At 36.6% G+C, this 20930-nt stretch overlaps 1 protein-coding gene across 1 annotated transcript in view; it reads right to left on the bottom strand.

The window, feature by feature from the left end:
* gfra1b (gdnf family receptor alpha 1b) overlaps positions 1-19842 on the bottom strand; it is a 306740-nt gene extending 286898 nt beyond the window's left edge. The window contains exons 1-3 of the mRNA XM_028795763.2: positions 18740-19842; positions 17135-17437; positions 15692-15775 (exon numbers count right to left, since the gene is read on the bottom strand). Coding sequence (XP_028651596.1) covers positions 15692-15775; positions 17135-17437; positions 18740-18779 — 427 coding nt within the window. The 5' untranslated portion in view covers positions 18780-19842. The remainder of the gene's footprint in view (positions 1-15691; positions 15776-17134; positions 17438-18739) is intronic.
* Between the last annotated feature and the right edge of the window lie 1088 nt (positions 19843-20930).

Below are 20930 nucleotides of genomic sequence, written 5' to 3'. Positions count from 1 at the left end.
CTTGAGCAGATTTGTGGCAGATTAAATTTAATGTCAGTAAATGTAAAGGGAACATAGAAAGCAAACATGTTAGGTTTGAATACATAATGAGAATTCTGAAAATCAAAAGTACACATTATGGGAAGGATTTAGCTATTAAGAAGACTAACAGAACGTTAGGTTATGTAGAATAATGTGTGGAGTACAAGTCCAAGAAGGTTATGCTCAAGTTTTATAACACACTGGTGAGGCCTCATCTGGAGTACTGTATACAGTTTTGGTCTCCAGGCTACAAAAAGGACATAGCAGCACTAGAAAAAGTCCAGAGAAGATCGACTAGGCCAATTCCTGGGTTACAGGGGTTGAATTATGAAGAAAGATTGAAAGAGCAGAGCTTTTCAGTTTAAGCAAAAGTAGACGTAAGAGGAGAAATGACTGAAGTGTTCAAAATTATGACGAGAATTAGTACAGTGGATCGTGTTATTTCAAAATGAGTTCATCAGGAACATGGGGTCACAGTTGGAAGGTTGTTCAGGGTACATTTTACACAAACATCCGAAGTATTTTTTTATGCAGTCAACCATAGACACTTGAAATAAGCTACCAAGTAGTGTGGTAGACAGTAGGACTTTAGGGACTTTCAAAACTAGACTTGAGGTTTCTTTAGAAGAATGAAGTGGATAGGACTGGCTAGCTTTGCTGGGCTGAATGGCATGTTCATCTGTAGATTGTACCAATGTAGATCCCACCAGTGATATTTTCACAAAAAAAACGAGAACTAAAACTAAAAATATTGTTTTTCATTTTACAAGAACGAGAACTGAAATTAAGGCAAACAGAGAAACTAAAACTAAATAAAAATAAAAATTTGTGATATGTGATCAATTTTTATATGAGATAAAAAATATTGAATAAAAAATATGAGAACGAAAGTTGAGTAAAAACAGAAAAAACAGCAATAGCATTTTCATTCATTCCGGTTCAGTTGTGCAGATGGGTTGTTTGTAGGTCGCCATGAGCGTTCAGTTACGTTGCAGTGTTGCTATGTTGCTGTTTACTATGCTGTGATCTCGTAACTTGGGCTTAGTATAGTCACATGGTGCAACTTCCGTAAAGGACCGTTGTTAAAGCAAATGTAGCGTACGAGAAGAAGAATAGAGTCTCGGAGTTTCAGTGCATGGCCAGATGGATTAGTGCTTAGTGGAAGTCCAGCACTTCTTTGGCACCATGACTGCACTTCATGCGGTCTCACCTGTCATCATGAAAAGTAAAAAAATTAATAATGATAACATAAAATAAATTTGTCCACTGGTCTGTGCTATAAATTTATTCTCTGTATGATTCTAATAATTTTGATCATTTTTATAGTCAAAAATCGCTGAATTTGTGCATTTCCTGATCAAATATAGGGGAGAAACACCAGGTGCGGCAGCAACGAGACGAGACAAGCCTCACCTCGGACAGTGCTATCCTTCACACACTGGGATGATTCATGCAATTATTGTGTGTCTGTTGCTGTCTCTCTGTATGTGGCCAATATAATGTTTGCATGTGCGTTTATTATAAATCCTGACTTTCCACAGTCTGGCTAATATATTTAATGAATGTGTGTGACATATTTAGTCTTACTGATTGGACATAAAACCGCAGTGAAAAGGCACAAGTTGAGGCAGACAGTACTCTGCTGTTCTATGCTGAGGCTCTCGGCGCCAATAAGTTAGCGATATCAGAAAGTCAAGTGCACTGCACTGGTCTGTTTATATTTTATTTTTTATTTCAACCGACTGCCAAAATGGAAAATTAAGACTTTTAAAACTAATGGAAAATAAGAAGGACTTTTATAAGAAAGTGACGAAGATTTTCGTGGAGAAGGATAGGCACATGGACTTCATTTACAAATAAAGGTAAGACCATAAACAGTTTTCAATTTTATAAAAAATGGGATCAGACTAAGAAAAAAAATCCAATATTTAAAAACTAAATTTTGACCTTAAAATAAAATATTCTTTTGTTTTCCTTGTTATCCTTTTGTTGAACAGTCTGTATTAAAATTGATTAAAGCATCAGAATTAAAAGCTTTTAAAAGCAACTAAATATTTCAATCAAGGCCAAAATTGAAATTTGTACACCCTTTATACTTTCATTTGAATTGAATGAGTTTGAATTGTGCCCTGTGTTGGCTGGGATTGGCTCCGGCGGACCCCCGTGACCCTGTGTTCGGATTCAGCGGGTTGGAAAATGGATGGATGGATGGAGTTTGAATTGTGAAATTGCGACAGCAAAATTAGAACACATGGAGAGTGAGGAGCAAATGCACTCTCTCCACTCTCTCTCATCACTATAAATGTAACGTTGTTTCTTAGCCAAATATGTACCTTACATAATGTGTGTGTAAAGAGTGCTGATGAGATATGAAACATAACCAGTAGTCAATGTGCATGCTGCCAAATGAATAGTGAATAAGCTACTCTTTGGGGTTCATATATTTGTAACTCTGACTCTGAAGGAGTCAGTGCCTCAGCAGCCATGAACCTCACCGCACGTCACTGCTTCAGTACTGGCAGCAGAAATCAGTTGGACCTTGTTTGTGCATCTGCATTACAGACACTCGTCAAGTGAATATTTTCAATGTGTGGCTATCTGCGCAATGGACGTCATTGCAACATGAAAAAAACTATCAAAATTCGTGCTTGTTTAAAGCTTAACAGCAACGTAATTGCACAGACTGGTTTCTTTGGTTGAAACATTTGATCTTGCTGACGACGCTCATTAGGCCACTTAATCTGTTTGATCATTGATAGTCAAGCTGTGTTTAACGGCATTATGAACTGCGAGTGTATTTTGTTGACTGAAACATAACTTGCATTGAAATATGTGAAGGCCAGCATTTGGGGTCTTGCAACAGAAAAAAAAACTAAAATTGTACTAACATTATGTAAAAAAGACAGAACTAAATAAAATAAAAACTAAAGTTTTAAACACAGAACTAGTCAGTCAGTCAGTCAGTCATTTTCCAACCCGCTATATACTAACTACAGGGTCACGGGGGTCTGCTGGAGCCAATCTCAGCCAGCACAGGATGCAAGGCAGGAACAAACCCTGGGCAGAGCTCCAGCCCACTGCAGGTAAACACAGAACAAAATAAAAATAAAAATTAACTTTATAAAATAAAATAAAAACTAAAACTACAATCAATACCAGAACTGAAATATCACTGGATCCCACCAGGCATTCTACCTAACATAACATTTCAGAGTGATAGAGTTAGCAGATTCTAATTTGTCCAGATATCCACTTACTATACTGTACAGTGGCATTGTGTGGTACAGACACTCAGGGCCACAGAGTTAGTTAGTGCACTACAGTCCAATACCTTAGCAACTAGGTCATACTATACATTATATAGGAATATAAATATTGGATATTCCATCTTTCATAGTGGTCACACACTAGATAAGTTTTATATATTAACTTACAATATTAGAGCTCAAATTGTATTCAATTGTAATAAAAAATATGTTGGTCCTTACTATTCCAAATAAGATGGAGAGTCATCTTACTAGGTAAATTACTACCAAAGTTCAGCAGATTTATAAGTGCTAGACTTATAAATCTATGAGCAATGTTAAATAAGCTTGTATTGCTAAAGGTACTCAACTAAAAGTATGGAAGTTTTGTACTATTACTTAAGCAGTGTCATTTGTCATAAAAGTATAAAGCAGTTAAAGCAATACAAAACAACTATAAGCCATAAATCCACTATGTAATTAACCAATCAGATTATACTCTTCAAATATGCCACATGGTGGTGAGAAAGGGTGAACTTTGCGGTACTGTGCTGGTAAGCAATTCCATGAGTCACCACAAATAGTAGACAAAGGTTTAAGACATCTGTGTCAGCACAGCCTTTTGTTATGCTGTTTCATTTTTCCATCATTTTTATGTTTATCCTCTCTTTGTATCTCTGAAGAATAAATATATGACATTTTATATATATGTGTTCTTACTTTAATATCTTAATTCAGTTGCTTAAACGTTATGAACCGAATATTTCAAACACACTTTATACTCATTAATCTCACTTGAATGGCATACTGATTCTGCTCTAGCTTGGGCAGTCTATGTTGCTCAGATATCTATGAAAATCTTACTTGTATTTTGTATAATTCTCACTCTTTTTCAAGGAAGTTTGTCCACTTGAAATGACTTTTTAAATTTTATAACCAGGAAACAAGCCCTACTCACATGGCTAAGCCTAATGCATTTTCTATGCTTCAAAAACTTCAAAATGAAATCGAGCTTTTTCTCAACATTTTTATAAGCTAGATAAATGACTAGGTTATGAAACCTTCTGCAATTTTATACTATAAAGTAACGCCCTACTGCATGGTTTTGATATCTAGTGAGCCATTTTTTAGGTTATTTCTACAAAAGAGGTAGGCTTATTTTGACATTCAGATAGATAAGACATGGTAGCCAATTTCATACACAGAACTAGATTAACTATGAAAAAATATTTGGATTCACTTATTCACACAAATCAATACAAATACATAAACTGCCAGTGTCGAATGCATTCAACAGACTAGGTTTGGGACTAGTCAAGACAAAAGGGATCCTAGAAATGTCTTAAAATGTCTGCGATTTTGTGATATCCAATGTGTTTTCAGTTTGTGTAAAAACTAAACCCGTTCTGCCACTATAGAATATGTATTGTGAGCCTTTTTAATTTGGTCATACAACATAGTACCACATAATTCTGTACAACAAAATGCTGCACAACAATTTCCTTTCAATGTCTATTTCTATGCATTTCTAAAACAGGTAATTTGCAAAAGAAAATTAAGTTGAATGCTTTTTGCAAGTAGTTTTGAGACTACCACAGAATCACAGTGCCTATTAAAAGTATTCAGGCCTTGGAAGTTTTCAGGATGTATTGTTATACAACATTGAATCAAAGTGGATTCAATTAGTTTTTTTGACACTGATCAACAGAAAAGACACTTTAAACTCAAAAGTGAAAATAGATTTCTACAAATTGGTCTAAATTAATTGCAAATATAAAACAAAAAAAAAAATGATCAAAAACGTATTCACCCATTTAATATGACACAACACAATCATCACTGGTGCAGCCAATTAGTTTTAAGAGTCACAGAATTAGTACAATGGAGATCACCTGTCTGTAGTTATGAGATTTCAAATGATAGTAATACAAATGCACCTTATCCAGAAGGTCCATCTTGTGCTGAGTCATATTATGGCCTAATTTATACAATAACACTCCAAGCAATTCTGTGAAAATGTGATTGAAATGCACAAGTCAGATGACAAAGAAAAAAAAATATCCAAATCACTGAATATCCACTGCAATCAATTTAAATCATTAATTAAGAAAGGGAAAGAGTGTGTCACAACTGTACACCTGCCCAGAGCATGACATCCACAAAAACTGAGAAGACATTGAAGGAGACTGCCAAGAGACCTATGACAACTCTGAAGTGGTTAAAAGCTACAGTGGAAGAGATTGGAGAGACTATGAATACAATAATTGTGGCCCAGGTGCTTCACCAGCTGCAGCTTTATGGGAATGTGACAAAGGAAAAACCACTATTACAAAATCACACAGGATATCTCAGCTAGATTTTTCAAGGAGACACATGGGAAACTCTGAAATCAGCTGGAAGTAGGTTTTATGACCTTGGTTATACCATCCCCACTGTGAAGCATGATGATAGAAACATAATACTGTGGGCATGCTCCTCTGCAAAATGATCTGTAAGGCTTGTGAGGGTAGAGGGTAAAATAAATTCAGCACAATACAGGGAAATCCTGGAGGAAAACCTTATGCAGTTTGCAAGAAACTTGCACCTTGGGAGACATTAATGACCCCAAGTCTAAATCCAAAACTACACAAGAATGGGTTTTAGAATATTAGAACCAATCTACACAAGAACAGGCCATTCAGCCCAACAAAGCTCACCTTTCCTATACACATAATTCCTCTAAAAAAATCATGTCTAGTTTTGAAAGTCCCTAAAGTTCTGCTATCTACCACACTACTTGGCAGCTTAATCCAAGTGACTATGGTTTTCTGTGTAAAAAAACTTCCTAATGTTTGTGTGAAATTTACTGATAACAAGTTTCCAACTGTGTCTCTATGTTCCTGATGAACTCCTTTTAAAATAAATCAGCTTATATGCTATATTCCTCTATAACTGTCGTTTAGTCTCTCTAATATCCTTTTTAATTGTTTCTGTTTTTTCCTTTGCAGATTCTTCTTTAACTTTTTTATTAACCCACTGCAGTGTTTTTAAAATTCCAAGTAATTTCAAATTTTAGGTATGTACTTATCCTGCATTACATGTAAAATGTTTTAAAACCTGTTCCACTGCTTCTCGACTGTCTCCACATTTAAAAGCTTATCCCAGTCTATCCTACTATGCTGCATTTGTTCAAAATTTGCCCTACCAAAATTAAACTTAACAATTTCAGTCTTTGCATCCATACTCTTCCAAAATACTGAGAACTGTATTATGTTATAGCCGTTTAACCCTAGTGTTTCAATCACCTCTACACCTTAAATTCTATCCTGATTATTACAAAATACTAAATCCAGAAGCTTCTCCTGCGTTTGTGCTTTAATATACTGTGTTGAAAAACAGTCACTTTTTGCAAGGTTATCCCAGTTAATATTTGGGTAGATAAAAGTCCTCCATGACTACAGTATGTCCCTGTAAACTTTAATATTACAGAAAAGATGTGCGTTGAAATTACTGTCAGCATTGGATTGTCTATAACAAACTCCTAAAATAAGTCAAAGGCAAAGGCAAATGTCTTCACTAAGAGGGGGCTCATCATCCAACTGAATAGGCATTGCGTTTAAATTCTGTTTGACATAAACAGCAACCAAAAATGTTTATCCCTCTATGTTATAACTCTTCCCTCACAGAAGACTACCTTCTCAGTTCTGCTCCTCAGCCTAGCACCTAACTCTTTAAATTTGGATCACAGAACTGACAAACTACCTTTATGTATGTCATTTGTTCCAATATGGACAATGACAACTGGAACCACCCTTGCTCTGGCCAAGAGCCTATCTACCCTTCCAGGGAGGTATCCCACCTGTGCACTCGGAAGGCAAAACACCATGCGAGACTCTCTGTCTCTGGAGCCAACCCGTTCTTCAATCCCTCTAATGGTTGAGGCCCCCACTATCGCTACGTCTCTCTTCCTGGGAACTGTTTTTGAGGTAGCCCGTTTGGGCTTGTTTAACTTGTTTTTTGTGATCGTGATCCACCAATCTCTACCTGTTTGGTCTGGCACCTCTTCCTGCGCCACTTTAGGGATGCACACTATCTCTCTAAAAACACACATGGGCCAGGTCAGCCAATTCTCTACTACAGCACAGGCTAGCCAACTCCTCCAGTTCTACGGCCCTGAGCTTCAGGTGATGGATCAACTAGAATCTCCTGCAGATGTAGCCCTCATAGAAAACTGGCTCCTCCTAACCATCATCTAAAAAGTCCTACATCCAACAGGACTTACATTGTACTGGCTTCATTATTAAAATTTGAATTAGGAATACTAAAACTGACTGACTTTTTATTTATTTTTTTAAATGAAATGATTGAACTTAAATGGTAAAACTAAAAAAAAATTAAGCCAAAAGAAATTAAAGAACTGCTACAGTTATTTTATATCTTCTGGCCCCTTAAGCTCCTGTGATCTTCTCCATCTTGACTGCCTGCTGTTATTTTTCTTTCTATAAACTTTGCATTTCTCTGTCTGCTCTCCTAACTTTATGCTCTTTTTATTCTTTACTTAAAAGCTCTTTACTCACACCGTTTGAACTCTTGTACTCTTCTGTACCCTTATGCTGCTGCCCTCTTAACTGTCCTACTTTCCTGACCGGTAAGAACTGTTCAATCTAGGAAAACTCACTTAGTGAATATCCACTGCTAGTTAATTGCTTACTGTCTTGTCTGCTCCTACAGCCGCTTGTGCCTAGTCTGCGCCTTAACAAGGGCTGCCTGCCTACATACTACCGAGCCTTTCTCTTTACTGCTTTGAAGTTTTTCTCTTTTTAATCCCACTAACGAATCGCTTTTTCTTACTTACAACTGTTCTTCTCTACAACGCCAGTTATTTACTTAGAGATGCCAGAGCCAGCTACTGATGCTTACTGCCCTACTTCGTTGACACTAGTTTGAATACAAATAACAAGAACATTATATGTAATAAGTAATTTTTACAAACACATTCCCAAACACACAGCTACTTTTGCTCCTATGTGGGCAAAAAAACAAAAAACAAAAAAACTGTTCTGAAGGGAAAAAAAAAGCTTTAAAATTTCAAGCACAGCTCCTTAGCAGCAACCAAAACACAAGTTTTTAGGAGCAAAATGTATTTTTAATTAACTATCACACCACAGAAAACAAGAACTCTCAGCAACTCTCTCATTTACAAAGATAATGTCAGGAAGTCAGTACATCTAAAAGCCGCCAGTACATCAGATCGCCTTCCTGATGCTCCAGTTCTCCAAGAACAACAATATTAATGTCCTAGAGTGACAGAGTCAGAGTGCAGATTTCAGTCCAATTGAGATCCACACTTATGGGGTGTATTGATAAAGAGCATGAGACAGTGTATAGGAGTGAGGTGGAGAATTTGCAGATGGACTTGAAAATGTCTGTTCAATCACAATCCCCATGACAACCTGACAGACCTGGAAACAGTTTTGCAAAGAAAAATGGAGACAACGTGCACCATCCAGATGTGCAAAGCTGTGGAGACTTGTCCACAAAGACTGAAAGCTTTAATGGATACCAAAGGTACATCTAATAAATACTGACTGCAATCAATTACCTTCTATATTCTAGTTGTAATTTAGATCACTTTGCAGTGTTTTTTTTCTGTTAATAAGTGCCAAAAAGCCAAATTAAATTCACTGCGGTTCAATGTTGAATAAAAATAAAATGTGAATATTTCCATTTTGGTGAATACTTACTATAGGTACTGCAGATACGTCACTGCCTGAGTCTCTTATGATTGGTTCAAAAGTATGAATATCAAGTTAACATCAAGCATCTTATGATATTTTGCGTGCTTGACCTGATAATTAATGGCTTTGCTCATACATAAGGCAAAGTGGTAAATTACTTCACATCATACAATGTTGTACTAAGATTATTGCCAGGACAAGTTTCTAAGGATATTAGCATTCCTTCACATGCGACCTTAAGCAGGTGATTTACCAGATTCTTCCTGAAATAGCAGGGATGTGAGTCTTGTCCTAAATATTCAGATACACCATAAATTACAGTAAAGGGCACCAAGCTGGTATCATTAAATATATTTAATGTTTTGCTTGGTCATCTGTCCTTGTCCCGATAAATGAGAAGATGGATAACATTTGCCTTTTCTCTTACTCTGCCTGTAGTTAGTTATCTCTATGTAAGTACTATTTCTAAGAGCATCTAATTGCTAAGGAGACAAAACTTTTGAGTATAAACAAAAAGTACCAACCCCCAATTTGCTAACACTGTATTTAGGGACATTATGATCTGAAGGTGAAGAGATAAAGGTGCCATTGAGACCTTAAAGTAAAAACAGGAAAAGGGTTTACATTACTGTGTTTGTCAAGAAATCTACCTCTCCTAGCATTGTCAATTAATCATATCATCTGTCTTTTATAGCACCTTTCATATTACAGAAGAATATGAAATAAAGTACTGTATGACAGTTAAATTGTGGTACAAATATGAGATGCCACAAATAATAGGTAGCATTGGTAGTTCAAGATGATAGGTTTTATATTTGAAACATGTGACTGAAGGGACTGACTAGTCATTTCTCTCTAATTTGTTGTCACTGCCAATGTGTGCTTTGTATTAGTGAGTTATCTCTAAAACAATCTGTGTGTACACACTCACTGCACTGACTTTTTATTAAAAATTCTTTGATATTAAAAATGTTATTTAAAAGCATTTTCTAAAAGAAATAGAAGAGAAAAAATTAAAGTTACTTCCATCCCAAGAAATCCACTTAATATAATTTTAAGCTCACTGACTGCAAGGCAAGAACCATCCAGGGAAGGGGCAACAGTTCTTCCAAGTGCATTCTCATACATACATGCATCTTCAGTCATAACAAGCAAATTTATAGTTTACTTAACACGCACTTCATTGGAAATGAGAATCTATAGAGGATAATCACGGAAACACAAGGCAAATATGCAAATTTCTTACTGCAGTTGCTTGGCCAGTATCTGGCACCAATAACACTTCCAGCTATAAATATAACATCAGCTCATGTCACTTGCAGAAATTCTCAGATGATTCTGCATTTATGGGGAGTATTGATAAAGGGGATGAGACAGAGTATAGGAATCAGGTAGAGAACTTTTTTTTGGTGCAAAGAGAATTGTTTGAGCTTGATGTCAGCAAAACCAAGGAACTGGTTATTGTCTTTCAACGCAGCAAAAAGCCTCTATGTACGATCACCTTTCAGGGAGTGGATGTAAAGGTGGTACACTCCTGCAAGTACTTTGGGGTTCACATTAATGACAGGTTGGTCTGGTCTTGGAACACAGAGGAACTATATAAGAAAGGGTAGAGTAGGCTTTTTTTCCTTATGAAAATGTAACATTGCTCACATCTTCTACAACTCTGTGATACCCAGGGCAATTGTCTACACTGTTGTGTGCTAGGCTGGTAACATCACTTCAAGAGAGACCCACCAATTCAACTAGCTAATTATAGGGTGCACTCTGGACCCCTGGAGGTAGCAGAAAGGAGAGAATGAAAACAAAACTGAGTGCCATTATGAACAATACTGCACATCCTCTCCATGACACACCAACACTGAGGACTTTCAGCCAACAAATTACTCAGCAGAAGTGTGTCAAGGAAAGCTACAGGGGCTCCTGTACACCAACAGCAATACACCTGCATAATGCCTCACTGTGACTGTGACTGCCAACTTAGAAGTTTTCTTTCTTTTTAATTTTCTTACTTTTTAGTCATTCTGATATGTGTTCAGATCATAGTGTGTGTGTGTGTGTGTACAGTTATTTATTTATTTATTTATTAAACTTCTGTAAAAAGGTCCTCGAACTTGCAGGGGAAACCTGGGGGTTGGTGGCAGGGTTGGCACTCCAGTCACTGTAAAGAACCTCACACTCTTCAGTGTGGTGCTGAGGTGTCATCCGTTGCATGGCTGCACTCAGATCTGAATCCAGGTGGTTCATCATGTGGGGAGTGCAGCAACGCCCAATCTCTCTCTCTCTCTCTCTCTCTCTCTCTCTCTCTCTCTCTCTCTCTCTCTCTCTCTCTCTCTCTCCCTCTCCTCTCCTCTCCTTTCCTTTCCTCTGTAAAAAGCCAAATTCATCCCTAGGGACAAATAAAGGTCTATGTATCTATCTAGCTCCAGAAATTTTTTGGTGGTAGCTGCAAAACCTACTGTGTCACTATGTCATCTCAACTTGAAAGGACACAATTAGTTTGATTTATACATTCAGAAAAGTAAATATCCTATTGTAAACTAAGGAGTACTCTGTATAGCCAAAAAATGATAGTACACTACAATTAAAAATTCTGATGAATTTGATTGATACTGGTATAATGTGCTTGCATGTATTTTTCTGGCTGAAATGTATTTAAAAAATAACAAATATGCTTCTGAACAATACTGCACGTAGGTGCACATCTTATTTATTGAAACGCATGTGAACACTACACTGCTCAAGTAGACTCAATAGCAGGTATTTACCTCTCCTGAATCAATAAAAGAAAGGTTTCTCCCTCTCTCACGTCTTACTCACACTGCTGCCACCACCACCAAGCAAACACTGCACAAGACTTGGCTTCTTCTGATCCTGCTTTCATTTATGCATCAACTCATCATTTAAGTTAAACAGCACAGCACTCTGGTTAATATTCTTAAAAGGGTAAGCTACCTTATTGCACAAGGTTCACATACAAGTCCAGAGAGGAAGAACTTACCTTTGGGAAACTTATACACCAACTGAAAATAATGTTTTCTTCTTTTCTCTTGCAAGCACTGAATTAAATATTTTGTGCTTTGTGTTTAAAAGTGTTTGTAAGTGATTTTAAACATAGTGGTATAACAGTTTCCTCAAAACCCATACTGGAAGAAGAATTTATTCAGGTATGCTGGGTTAACTGGAATATTGTCCATTCCTGCATAAATTATATTTATTGAAATGTGTTCTTACACAATATTTTTACTGATATGTTTATTCATCAAAATATATGGATATTTACAAATTACGTGCTTATTTAAAACACAACAGAAAACACAAAGTAAAAGGAAACAGTAGGAAATGCAACCCTGCAGCCACTAAATGTCTCCTTTTAAAACACCTGTTTGTTCGATGCAATAGCTCATCCACTTATCCAACTCCAAAGTATTACAAACAATTCCCATACACATCTCCTATTTTTCACACAACTCTTGTGACTCTTACTAAAACCCATAGCCAAAATTCTCCTTCTTTAGAGATTCACAGTGCCCCTGCACCTATTCAGTTGCCTATTCATTTAAATGGGCAAGTGTATACTGCCTCAGTAGCTGATGGAGTACTAACAATCTGACAGTCCTCCTTGATCTTGACCGTAAATGGGCAACCCAGCCCCAGATTCCTCAGCTAGGATTATTGTGCCGCCTCCTACCAGCAAAGAGATGTTGAGATCGTCTTATAACCTTTACATGTTCTATCTTTCTTCCCTTTTCTCTCTTTCTCGAAAAGTAAAGAGGCACATTTGGCACCTAATGAGACACTTGGGCCATACAGTCATGAGGGTATCATCTCAAATTCCTTTTCAGCTGCCATTGCCTCTCAATCTCCTCTCTCTCTTTCTCTCTTGCATTTGCACTCCCAGATTATTACCCTTCTTTGACCAACACCTGTCCTGACAGATTGTTCATCTTGTATTAACAATCTTGTAACATCTTGCCTAAAGAAGGGACCTGGGTTGCCTCAAAAGCTTGCATATTGTAATGTTTTTAGTTAGCCAATAAAAGGTGTCATTTTGCTTGACTTCTCACTACATTCATAATGGCTAACACGGTACAACACCATAGTACTATGTATAGTTAAATAACCATACCTAATACTTCTAAACTTTTGTGATCATTTTCATTATATTGGGATATACTTTGCTCAAAAAATGGTTGAAACTATATATTTAGAGACGAAATGAATACAAAAAATAATATCAACACTATGATAAAATGTACACTTTTTAGTAGGTAGAAGTTTTTCAGTAGTAGAGCCCAACTAAATAATCACATTGAAAATCTGATCGGCTGATAATTGGGCTCAATAGCTTTAACAGGAATCGGCAGAAGTGACATCGATCATGGGCCAATCAAGTACCAGCATTCTGACTGATGGATTTCGTTAAAACATACAGGATTCCACAAACACACAAACAGCACGATCACCAAAGTGGAGGTAAGTATAGTTGAGAAACCTTCAGATTTCATACAGTAGGTAAGCCATTTTTGTTTAAACAGAATAAATATATACATCAGATATATATTGCACACAATTCCAGTGTTAAAAGATTTGTTTTTGTAAACTTAACTAGAATCTGTTTCACAATATCCAGCAAATGTTCAGTGCTTTGCCTTTTCTTTACACAATAGTAAACCTTCTCTTCCATTTAAAAAGCAATAACACCACAGATAATGAGCATAATGCTTAGACTATATGTGACTTCATCTTTACCTTTGTATGCATGTTTTGTTAAAAAATATAAAACATCTACTTGAATATTTTTGTACTTGACCTTTTTGTTAGCCTGGGGGAGAGGCAATTTATCAATCACTAATATCAGTTATCAGAAATCACAGACTCTTTATATTGGAATTGGTATTGGTAACAAAAATCTCTGACTGATCGTGCTCTAGCCAGTAGACATTTTAGTATGATAACCTGATAGCTCTGATTCAGTGCTATACTGCATAAAGAAGAAACCCTGTGCTTTCCTTATAAATAAACACTCTTACATGCAATAACAAAACTCTGCTGTTATCTTACAGCCACTGAAATTATGTGGCTCAAATAAGGTGCTTTTACATTTCTCATCTGTTTTACTGAAAGCAAATCAAGTCCCCCGCAGATGAACAGATCTATTCATATTATTTTTTTCTCTTATCCTGTTTGTTTCCAGCTACACAAAATTAGATCAGATTTTCTCCTTCAGTATTACACCAATGCATGCAATTACTGGAAGAATTACATCCCAGGAGAATGCAGAATTACACCAAGCTTCTCACGCTCCTCCTCTGTGCTTTTATTCAATAAAGTGTGATATGCTGCAAAGTAATATGAACAGACTCTGTAATTGTATTTTAGATTTATAGAGCTCCTTCTCATGAACCATTTATATAGCAGGCATTGCTGTATCAAATAAGATTTTAAAATATAAAATTGCTTTAGGAGTATGTGTGATTTAAAAACACTAGATATGGAAGGTTATGAGATGACTGATTTTCATTTTGATGAATCTGCAAACCCCACTTGAAAAACTACCTAAAATAAAAAAGAGGCTGATTCAGCAAACCAAACAAAATAGCGTATGCTTGAAATACATGCTAGAGGAGAGTTATTTCAATACTCTAATTGCTTAATATTTTGTCTGCAGTAAATCAATTTAATTTACATAACTACAATACTAGTCACATACTGCTCAAACAATTTTAACTTTTAATTTAAAAGACAAACCATAAAGATAGATTGTAAATGTTCGATTGATTATACTATACTTTTCTCGCATTGAATTACATAGATACATTACAAAAAATATGCCTTCAATACTTTTAATCTAAAAAAGTACCACCAAGAATAAGTCTTATTTGGAAACTGGCAGACACCGCATCAGAAAATTTCTCATTACGTAGTAATGTTGTAAGTAAACTGCTGCCAATAATGATAAAATAAACTCTTACTCTAAATCATTAAAGACAATATGTAAAAGCATCCAAAAGCATATGCCATTCGCACACCCGGCCATTTGACAAAATACCTTCTGATCCAGCGTAAGAGAGCTGGCAGGTAATTATTAAGATCAGATTTCTATCTGTTGTGTCTTTCTAAGACTCCAGACCAGAGAATCAGATTGCCACCTACAGGCTAAAGCAATACTTTCACTGCAGCTCCTACATATTTATTCTGCTCTTGTGAAGCAAATTAAGCATCATCATTGGATGCTTATTAGTAGATTTCAAATTTTATAAGGCATTTGTTTTAACATCAGGGTTTACAGAGCATACAGTATGTCTTCCAGCAAGCTACTAATAAAATCTTTTTAGTTTCATTCATATAATATATATGTAACATATAGTCACAGCCATTCTATTGTCTTCAGGTACTCAACAAATACTTATTTTAATAATGAGAAAAACAGCATGAATAACAGTTTGGAAAAGATGCCTTCAATTACAGTCATATCAAAATAAACTACCTTTCCAATTTTTTTAAATATCCTGTACATACAGTGCTTACACCTCAGTACGAAACACTTTCAGATTTAAAGATGAAACACAGTTTGAAAATACAATTATTTAAATGGCAGTGTCACTTATTGTTTGTACCTGGGCATTCACTCCCTTTTTCTGTTTATATGACATTAAGCACCCATAACATAAGCTTCATAAAGCAAAAACACACAATGCTTCTTACCAGAAATGATTGGTGCTAATCGGAATATATCAGAAAGCCTGCTGTTCACTGGTTCATATGGGGAATCTTCCAGTAAATCATTTCCTACAACACAAATATTTAGATTGTCAAAAGAGAAATTACTTCCTCATTGGTTGAAAAGGAATTTATTTGAGGTTTTTCCTTCAAGGTACTAAATGTACTGGTTACCATTAGTCTTTATAATGTTAACAAAATAAAACCTACTGGTCCAACTGCTGTTGGTTTATGGGATCCTGCAAAATCAACAACCATCTACAAGCGAACAATGACACAAGCTTGCACACAGTGTCAAATGAATCAACAGCCCTGCCTGCTTCTATCATTTATATTTTACCCGCATCATGTGCTAGAAGAAATGTGAAGAATTCATTTTTCCATATTCAGTTGGTGAAATAATTTAAAACCTTTCATCTATGGCTCGTCATTGTTGTGATACAAATCAAAAAATAAACACAAGTTTACAATAGAGCAGAACTTTAAACCCTCATCCTATTGTTACAAAAAAGAATGGCAATTTAACAGTTATGCTATTGTCTGTTTATCTTCTAATGAATTAACGTTTAATTTACGCTTATTTTGACTAGGTTTTAAAGATAATTCGCTATAAACAAAATATATCAAAGAATACGTAGTTCTTGTTGAATAACATGAAGATAGGTAAGTAATTGTACTTCTTTGTGGGATTGACATGCGTAAAGATTTTAAAAGCATTAGAGCAGATGTTAGTTGCAATCATTTTTACAAAATTAAATATAGCTGAGAATTAATTTAAGATAAAATGTGACGGTTTACATCATTTATACAAAATCTGGATATGCATTTTATGCAAAACATTAGTCATCCAACAGTGAATAGTTTAGCTCTGCTTGTTGAACAGATATCTAAAAATGTTTCTATATGGACAACAGAGAATTGTGACAGGTCCAGTAAGGACAGAATTAAGGAGCTCTAAAGAAATCTGTTTGTCAGAGTGAAATATTTTTTCTTTTCTGTTAATATACAGATTTCATTACAAAAGTGCCTGTTAAACTGCCATAAACATTGCAGTAGTAAAAACAATGATGTATTTACTAATAAAAAGTAACATTAGAAAGTTAATTTGTTTGGTCGTGAATACCTTAAGTTCTTGTGGCCAGAGGTCATACCACACATTATAGGTGAGCACCATAGACTACACAAAGACAGACCACCATAACCATCTGACTGAAGTTTTATAAACTGTAATTATAGCAACGGATAAATTGAAAAAGTATGTGCTTGTTGGGGGTTGGGAGGAGCCGTTCATTTATTTTTTGCTATCCAAACTTCTGGGTCATCTGTTACAGTGCTGTCCACCAAAATAAAACTAAGTGGCCGATGTGAAAATAAGCCAGGATGTGCAATACTATATAAACTAGCAAAACATGGTAAAGTACACCCTACCCAACAAACTTTGGTAAATACTCCAGTAGATCCGCAGGCAGTTTTTCTCTTTCTTCATTCCTCTTTTACACCTGCAGTTGTACAGTGGGCTCTGTTTGAGTGCATCCATGGATCTTCTGCACTCGTCCTTCGCTTCTGGCCCGGCCACCATGCTGAAATTGCCTTCTTTGCCGGCCACGCACTGCCGAAGCGTTCGGTACTTGGTGCTGCAGCCCTGTTCTTTGAGGCACTGCTCACTCGCCTTAACGCAGTCCAGTCGGGCAGAGCCCGGCATCAGAGTCGAGTCAGCCGACAACACCGCATCTGGGGATGAGATCAACAGTCGTTAGTTAGCCGGTCAGCAAGGATCTGACACAAATATCTTTACTTGTTCAACGCGTTTGAAACGGGTGTGCGTTTCACATAGGTTCAAACACATGGGAAACGACGGGTTTTTTTCTTTTTTTTTTATCATATTTGTATCTTAAAAGAGAGTTCATAAATAGGAGTGAGGCAAAATTTAAGCTAAAGGTCTAGGGTAGTCGGTGTGTGCAGTTGTATGCTGGATCGGGCAAAGAAAGTACAAATAACCCGTAAATGTTATACTTTCAGGATCACACCATTTAGTACAACAACATTATTATAGGAACAGTAAATAATAACTTTTACCCCGACGTGCATATATTCACCAGGTATAATAATTTAAAATATTCGGCACATTAGACAATAGTGAGTGCAGCTAAGAAAAAAAATAATATTATGGGAAAAGTTTTACTTATCGTGGCTTTCTTTACCTATCTTATAAGGCATTTAAAACAAACAAACAAATATTCTATGTTATATACTGTAACATAAAAAAAGCTTACGATGCAATTATTCGATGTAACTCCAATAAAAGAAAGCCTATTTCGGCACTGCCGCTCAGGAGAGTCAAACTGACACAAAGGACACCATTGTTTAAACATTTGACTCACTGCGTTATCATATATACTGTATATACTTTTAAAAGTACAACTTTCATGTATAAACGTTCTCAAACTTCACCCAAAATATTTGTATATACATTAATTTGAAAAGATGTTGAATTTTTGTAAGCTGAACGGTATATGCAATATTGCACATGCAGTTATTTATGTAAAAGCGTTTATCCAATGCAACTTAGAAGAGTATTACTGTAAGACAATAACCAGAACAGCCATTTAAGCAACGGTACGCTGCTATGACAATATGGGACTGGATTCACCTTTGACAGCGAGGGCGAACACTTATTTTTGAAATGTTTTTTTACAATTTTGCATTTATACAGAGATATACACAGTTTGCAGGTCAGATATTTTTTTAAAGATATTTGTTATTTAATCAATGAGAACTTTACAGTTTTTCGAAAAGGATATTACAATTGGATAATATTAGCGGGTGTCTTATCTTTCTTTCGGGCAATTTATAAAGCTACCTATCTTGTTAGAGACGACTACAGGAATCTGCCTCTCTGACTGAGTATATGCCTTTAACTCTATTATAAAACTATGAGTGCGCCAATGTGCAATTATTCCTTGTAAAACTATATTACAATCCAACAGTGACATGATGTGACTCTTTATTGTAACACAGAATTATTATACTTACCCAGCAAAGGCAAAACGAAATAGAAAGTAGCCAACATCATTGCTTAGCGATGTGTTAAGCTTTATCCGATGAATATTATGTGAACTCGAGTTTTATTTAAGGGAAAGTGGCGTCGCTCCAAAATGCATTAGAAGTTAGACCCTCCAAACCAATCCAAACTATTCCAACCAAGATCCATTGAGTCGAACCAAGCGGCGGATCCTTTTAAAAATGTATTTACTTCCCACAAAAACTGCACCGTTGCGCTTTCAACTTAATCCACTGATTCATTCCAGGTTCTCAGCCATCAGACAGCACAGTGTAACCGTATAAAGTCCACCCGTCTTCTGAACGCACATTAGAACGATTCTGAGTGAAAGTGGAGCGTAGCAGGGTGGTGTGACGGAGCGAGAGGGCTCTCTGTAGAGCCGTGCCTTGCCTTGCCCGGCTCACGCTTGCCCGCTTCAGTCTGAGCGCACCGTGATGTGTAAGCTCGCTTTTACTGTAAAACCAGAGACTGGAGCCACGGCTCCCTAGTCATAACGTTTTCAGATTCCCAGAACTCCGATCACTTGAGGGATAGAGTCGTTTCTCGTCTCCCTCTTCCCAAATTATAAAACTGATGTTTCTTGCTGCACCTCAGCACTGTCAATAATTGTTTAAAATGTATAAGCAGATCAGGTCCGCAATGTCGTCTTTCGAACAATGTTGTCCAATTTGATTTTAGCAGTTGCCGACTTCGCAGGGGAACGAGACCTGCGCACCTTCGTCAATGCTGCAGATGGAGATCATTTAACAGGGAACTGCGCGCATCAACATCACTCCACGTTATGAATATAACGGGAAAGTAAGAAACGCATGATTTAAAGCTAACAAAGTTCAGAATGTTAAGGGGGCGTGAAGCAGAGCACTGGATGTATTACAGTCTGGCATCCAAGTAACTGCAATTTGTACTCCTTCGGATAAAATCAGAATGTCGCTGTATCCGCAAATTTAAGAGCACGTTATTTTTGTTGTTTTTTAAGTCCCTCGAGAGAATTGAAAGCACATCTGACTCAGTTCCCAGTTTCCACAGTGTGGGCTTTTCCTTTTTTCTCGTGATATCGAGTAAATGTCTGACTCCGGCTCTTTTGCCAAACATCTGACTGAGGACCCTGACGTCACTGTCGCGCTGTACCCATGGGTGCGGAGAAGACCCGTATAACCGATATCCTGGGGATCATTGAGGAAAAGGGGTCTGGCTAGTGTAAGTCATGGCAGTACTTTAAAATGAATCTAAATCGCAAATTATGCAGGTAATTCGCCAGAAAATACTGAACATTGCAATGGTGCGCTTGCATTCAGTTAGTTGTTTTGACATATTGCTTACATAAAGACGGAATAAGTTAGGCTTCACCCTGGCTGACTTCTAATTAGGTGTCTGTACATGAAACCGATGATAAACTATGAACATTGGTTGTCTTTAAAATTGTATCTTTACTTTTACTAGTAATTTTTTTAAAAAGTGGCCTTAATAAGTAAGCACCATTGCAAAGTGTGCAATGCGATTCAGGGCCATGTTCATCGTAAATGACAAAGTTGGCACCTCCATCTTTAATACTGACTCTCAGTGTGACCCTAGCAAATCAGTTGCGCCAGTATACAAGTCTGTAAACACTTCTGAAGACAATAAGATTTGCTCTGACCGCTGAACATATAAATTGTTTAGATTACAAAATGGTTATTCCTACCAGCAATGCTTGTGTTTTCAAATGGTATTGAAAGTGCTACTTCAACTAAGTTCTTCCATGAGTCTAGATGTCTATGTGAATATACGCTCACCAGGCACTTTTAGGTACACCATAGTGCTGTGCTAGACCTCTTTTTGCCTTCAGAACTGCCGTAATTCTTTGTGGCATACATTCAACAAAGTGCTGGAAACATTCCTCAGAGATTTTGGTCCATATAGACATGACAGCATCACACAGCTTATCCATGATGTGAATCTCCTGTTCTACCACATTCCAAAGGTGCCCTATTGGATTAAGATCTGGTGACAGTGGAGACCATTTGAGTACAGTGTCATGTTCAAGAAATCAGTTTGAGATGATTTGAGCTTTGTGACATGGCATGTTACACTCCTTTTAGTAGCCATCAGAAGCCATTTGAGTTACTTTTGCCTCTCTATCTGCTTGAACCAGTTTTGTCATTCTCCTGGGACATCTGGCATCAG

The sequence above is a fragment of the Erpetoichthys calabaricus genome, chromosome 2 (genome assembly GCF_900747795.2).
Source record: "Erpetoichthys calabaricus chromosome 2, fErpCal1.3, whole genome shotgun sequence".
In the NCBI taxonomy this organism is placed as follows: Eukaryota; Metazoa; Chordata; class Cladistia; order Polypteriformes; family Polypteridae; genus Erpetoichthys; species Erpetoichthys calabaricus.
The sequence above is the reverse complement of the archived record's forward strand: the minus strand, read 5'-3'. Positions and strand labels throughout refer to the sequence as shown.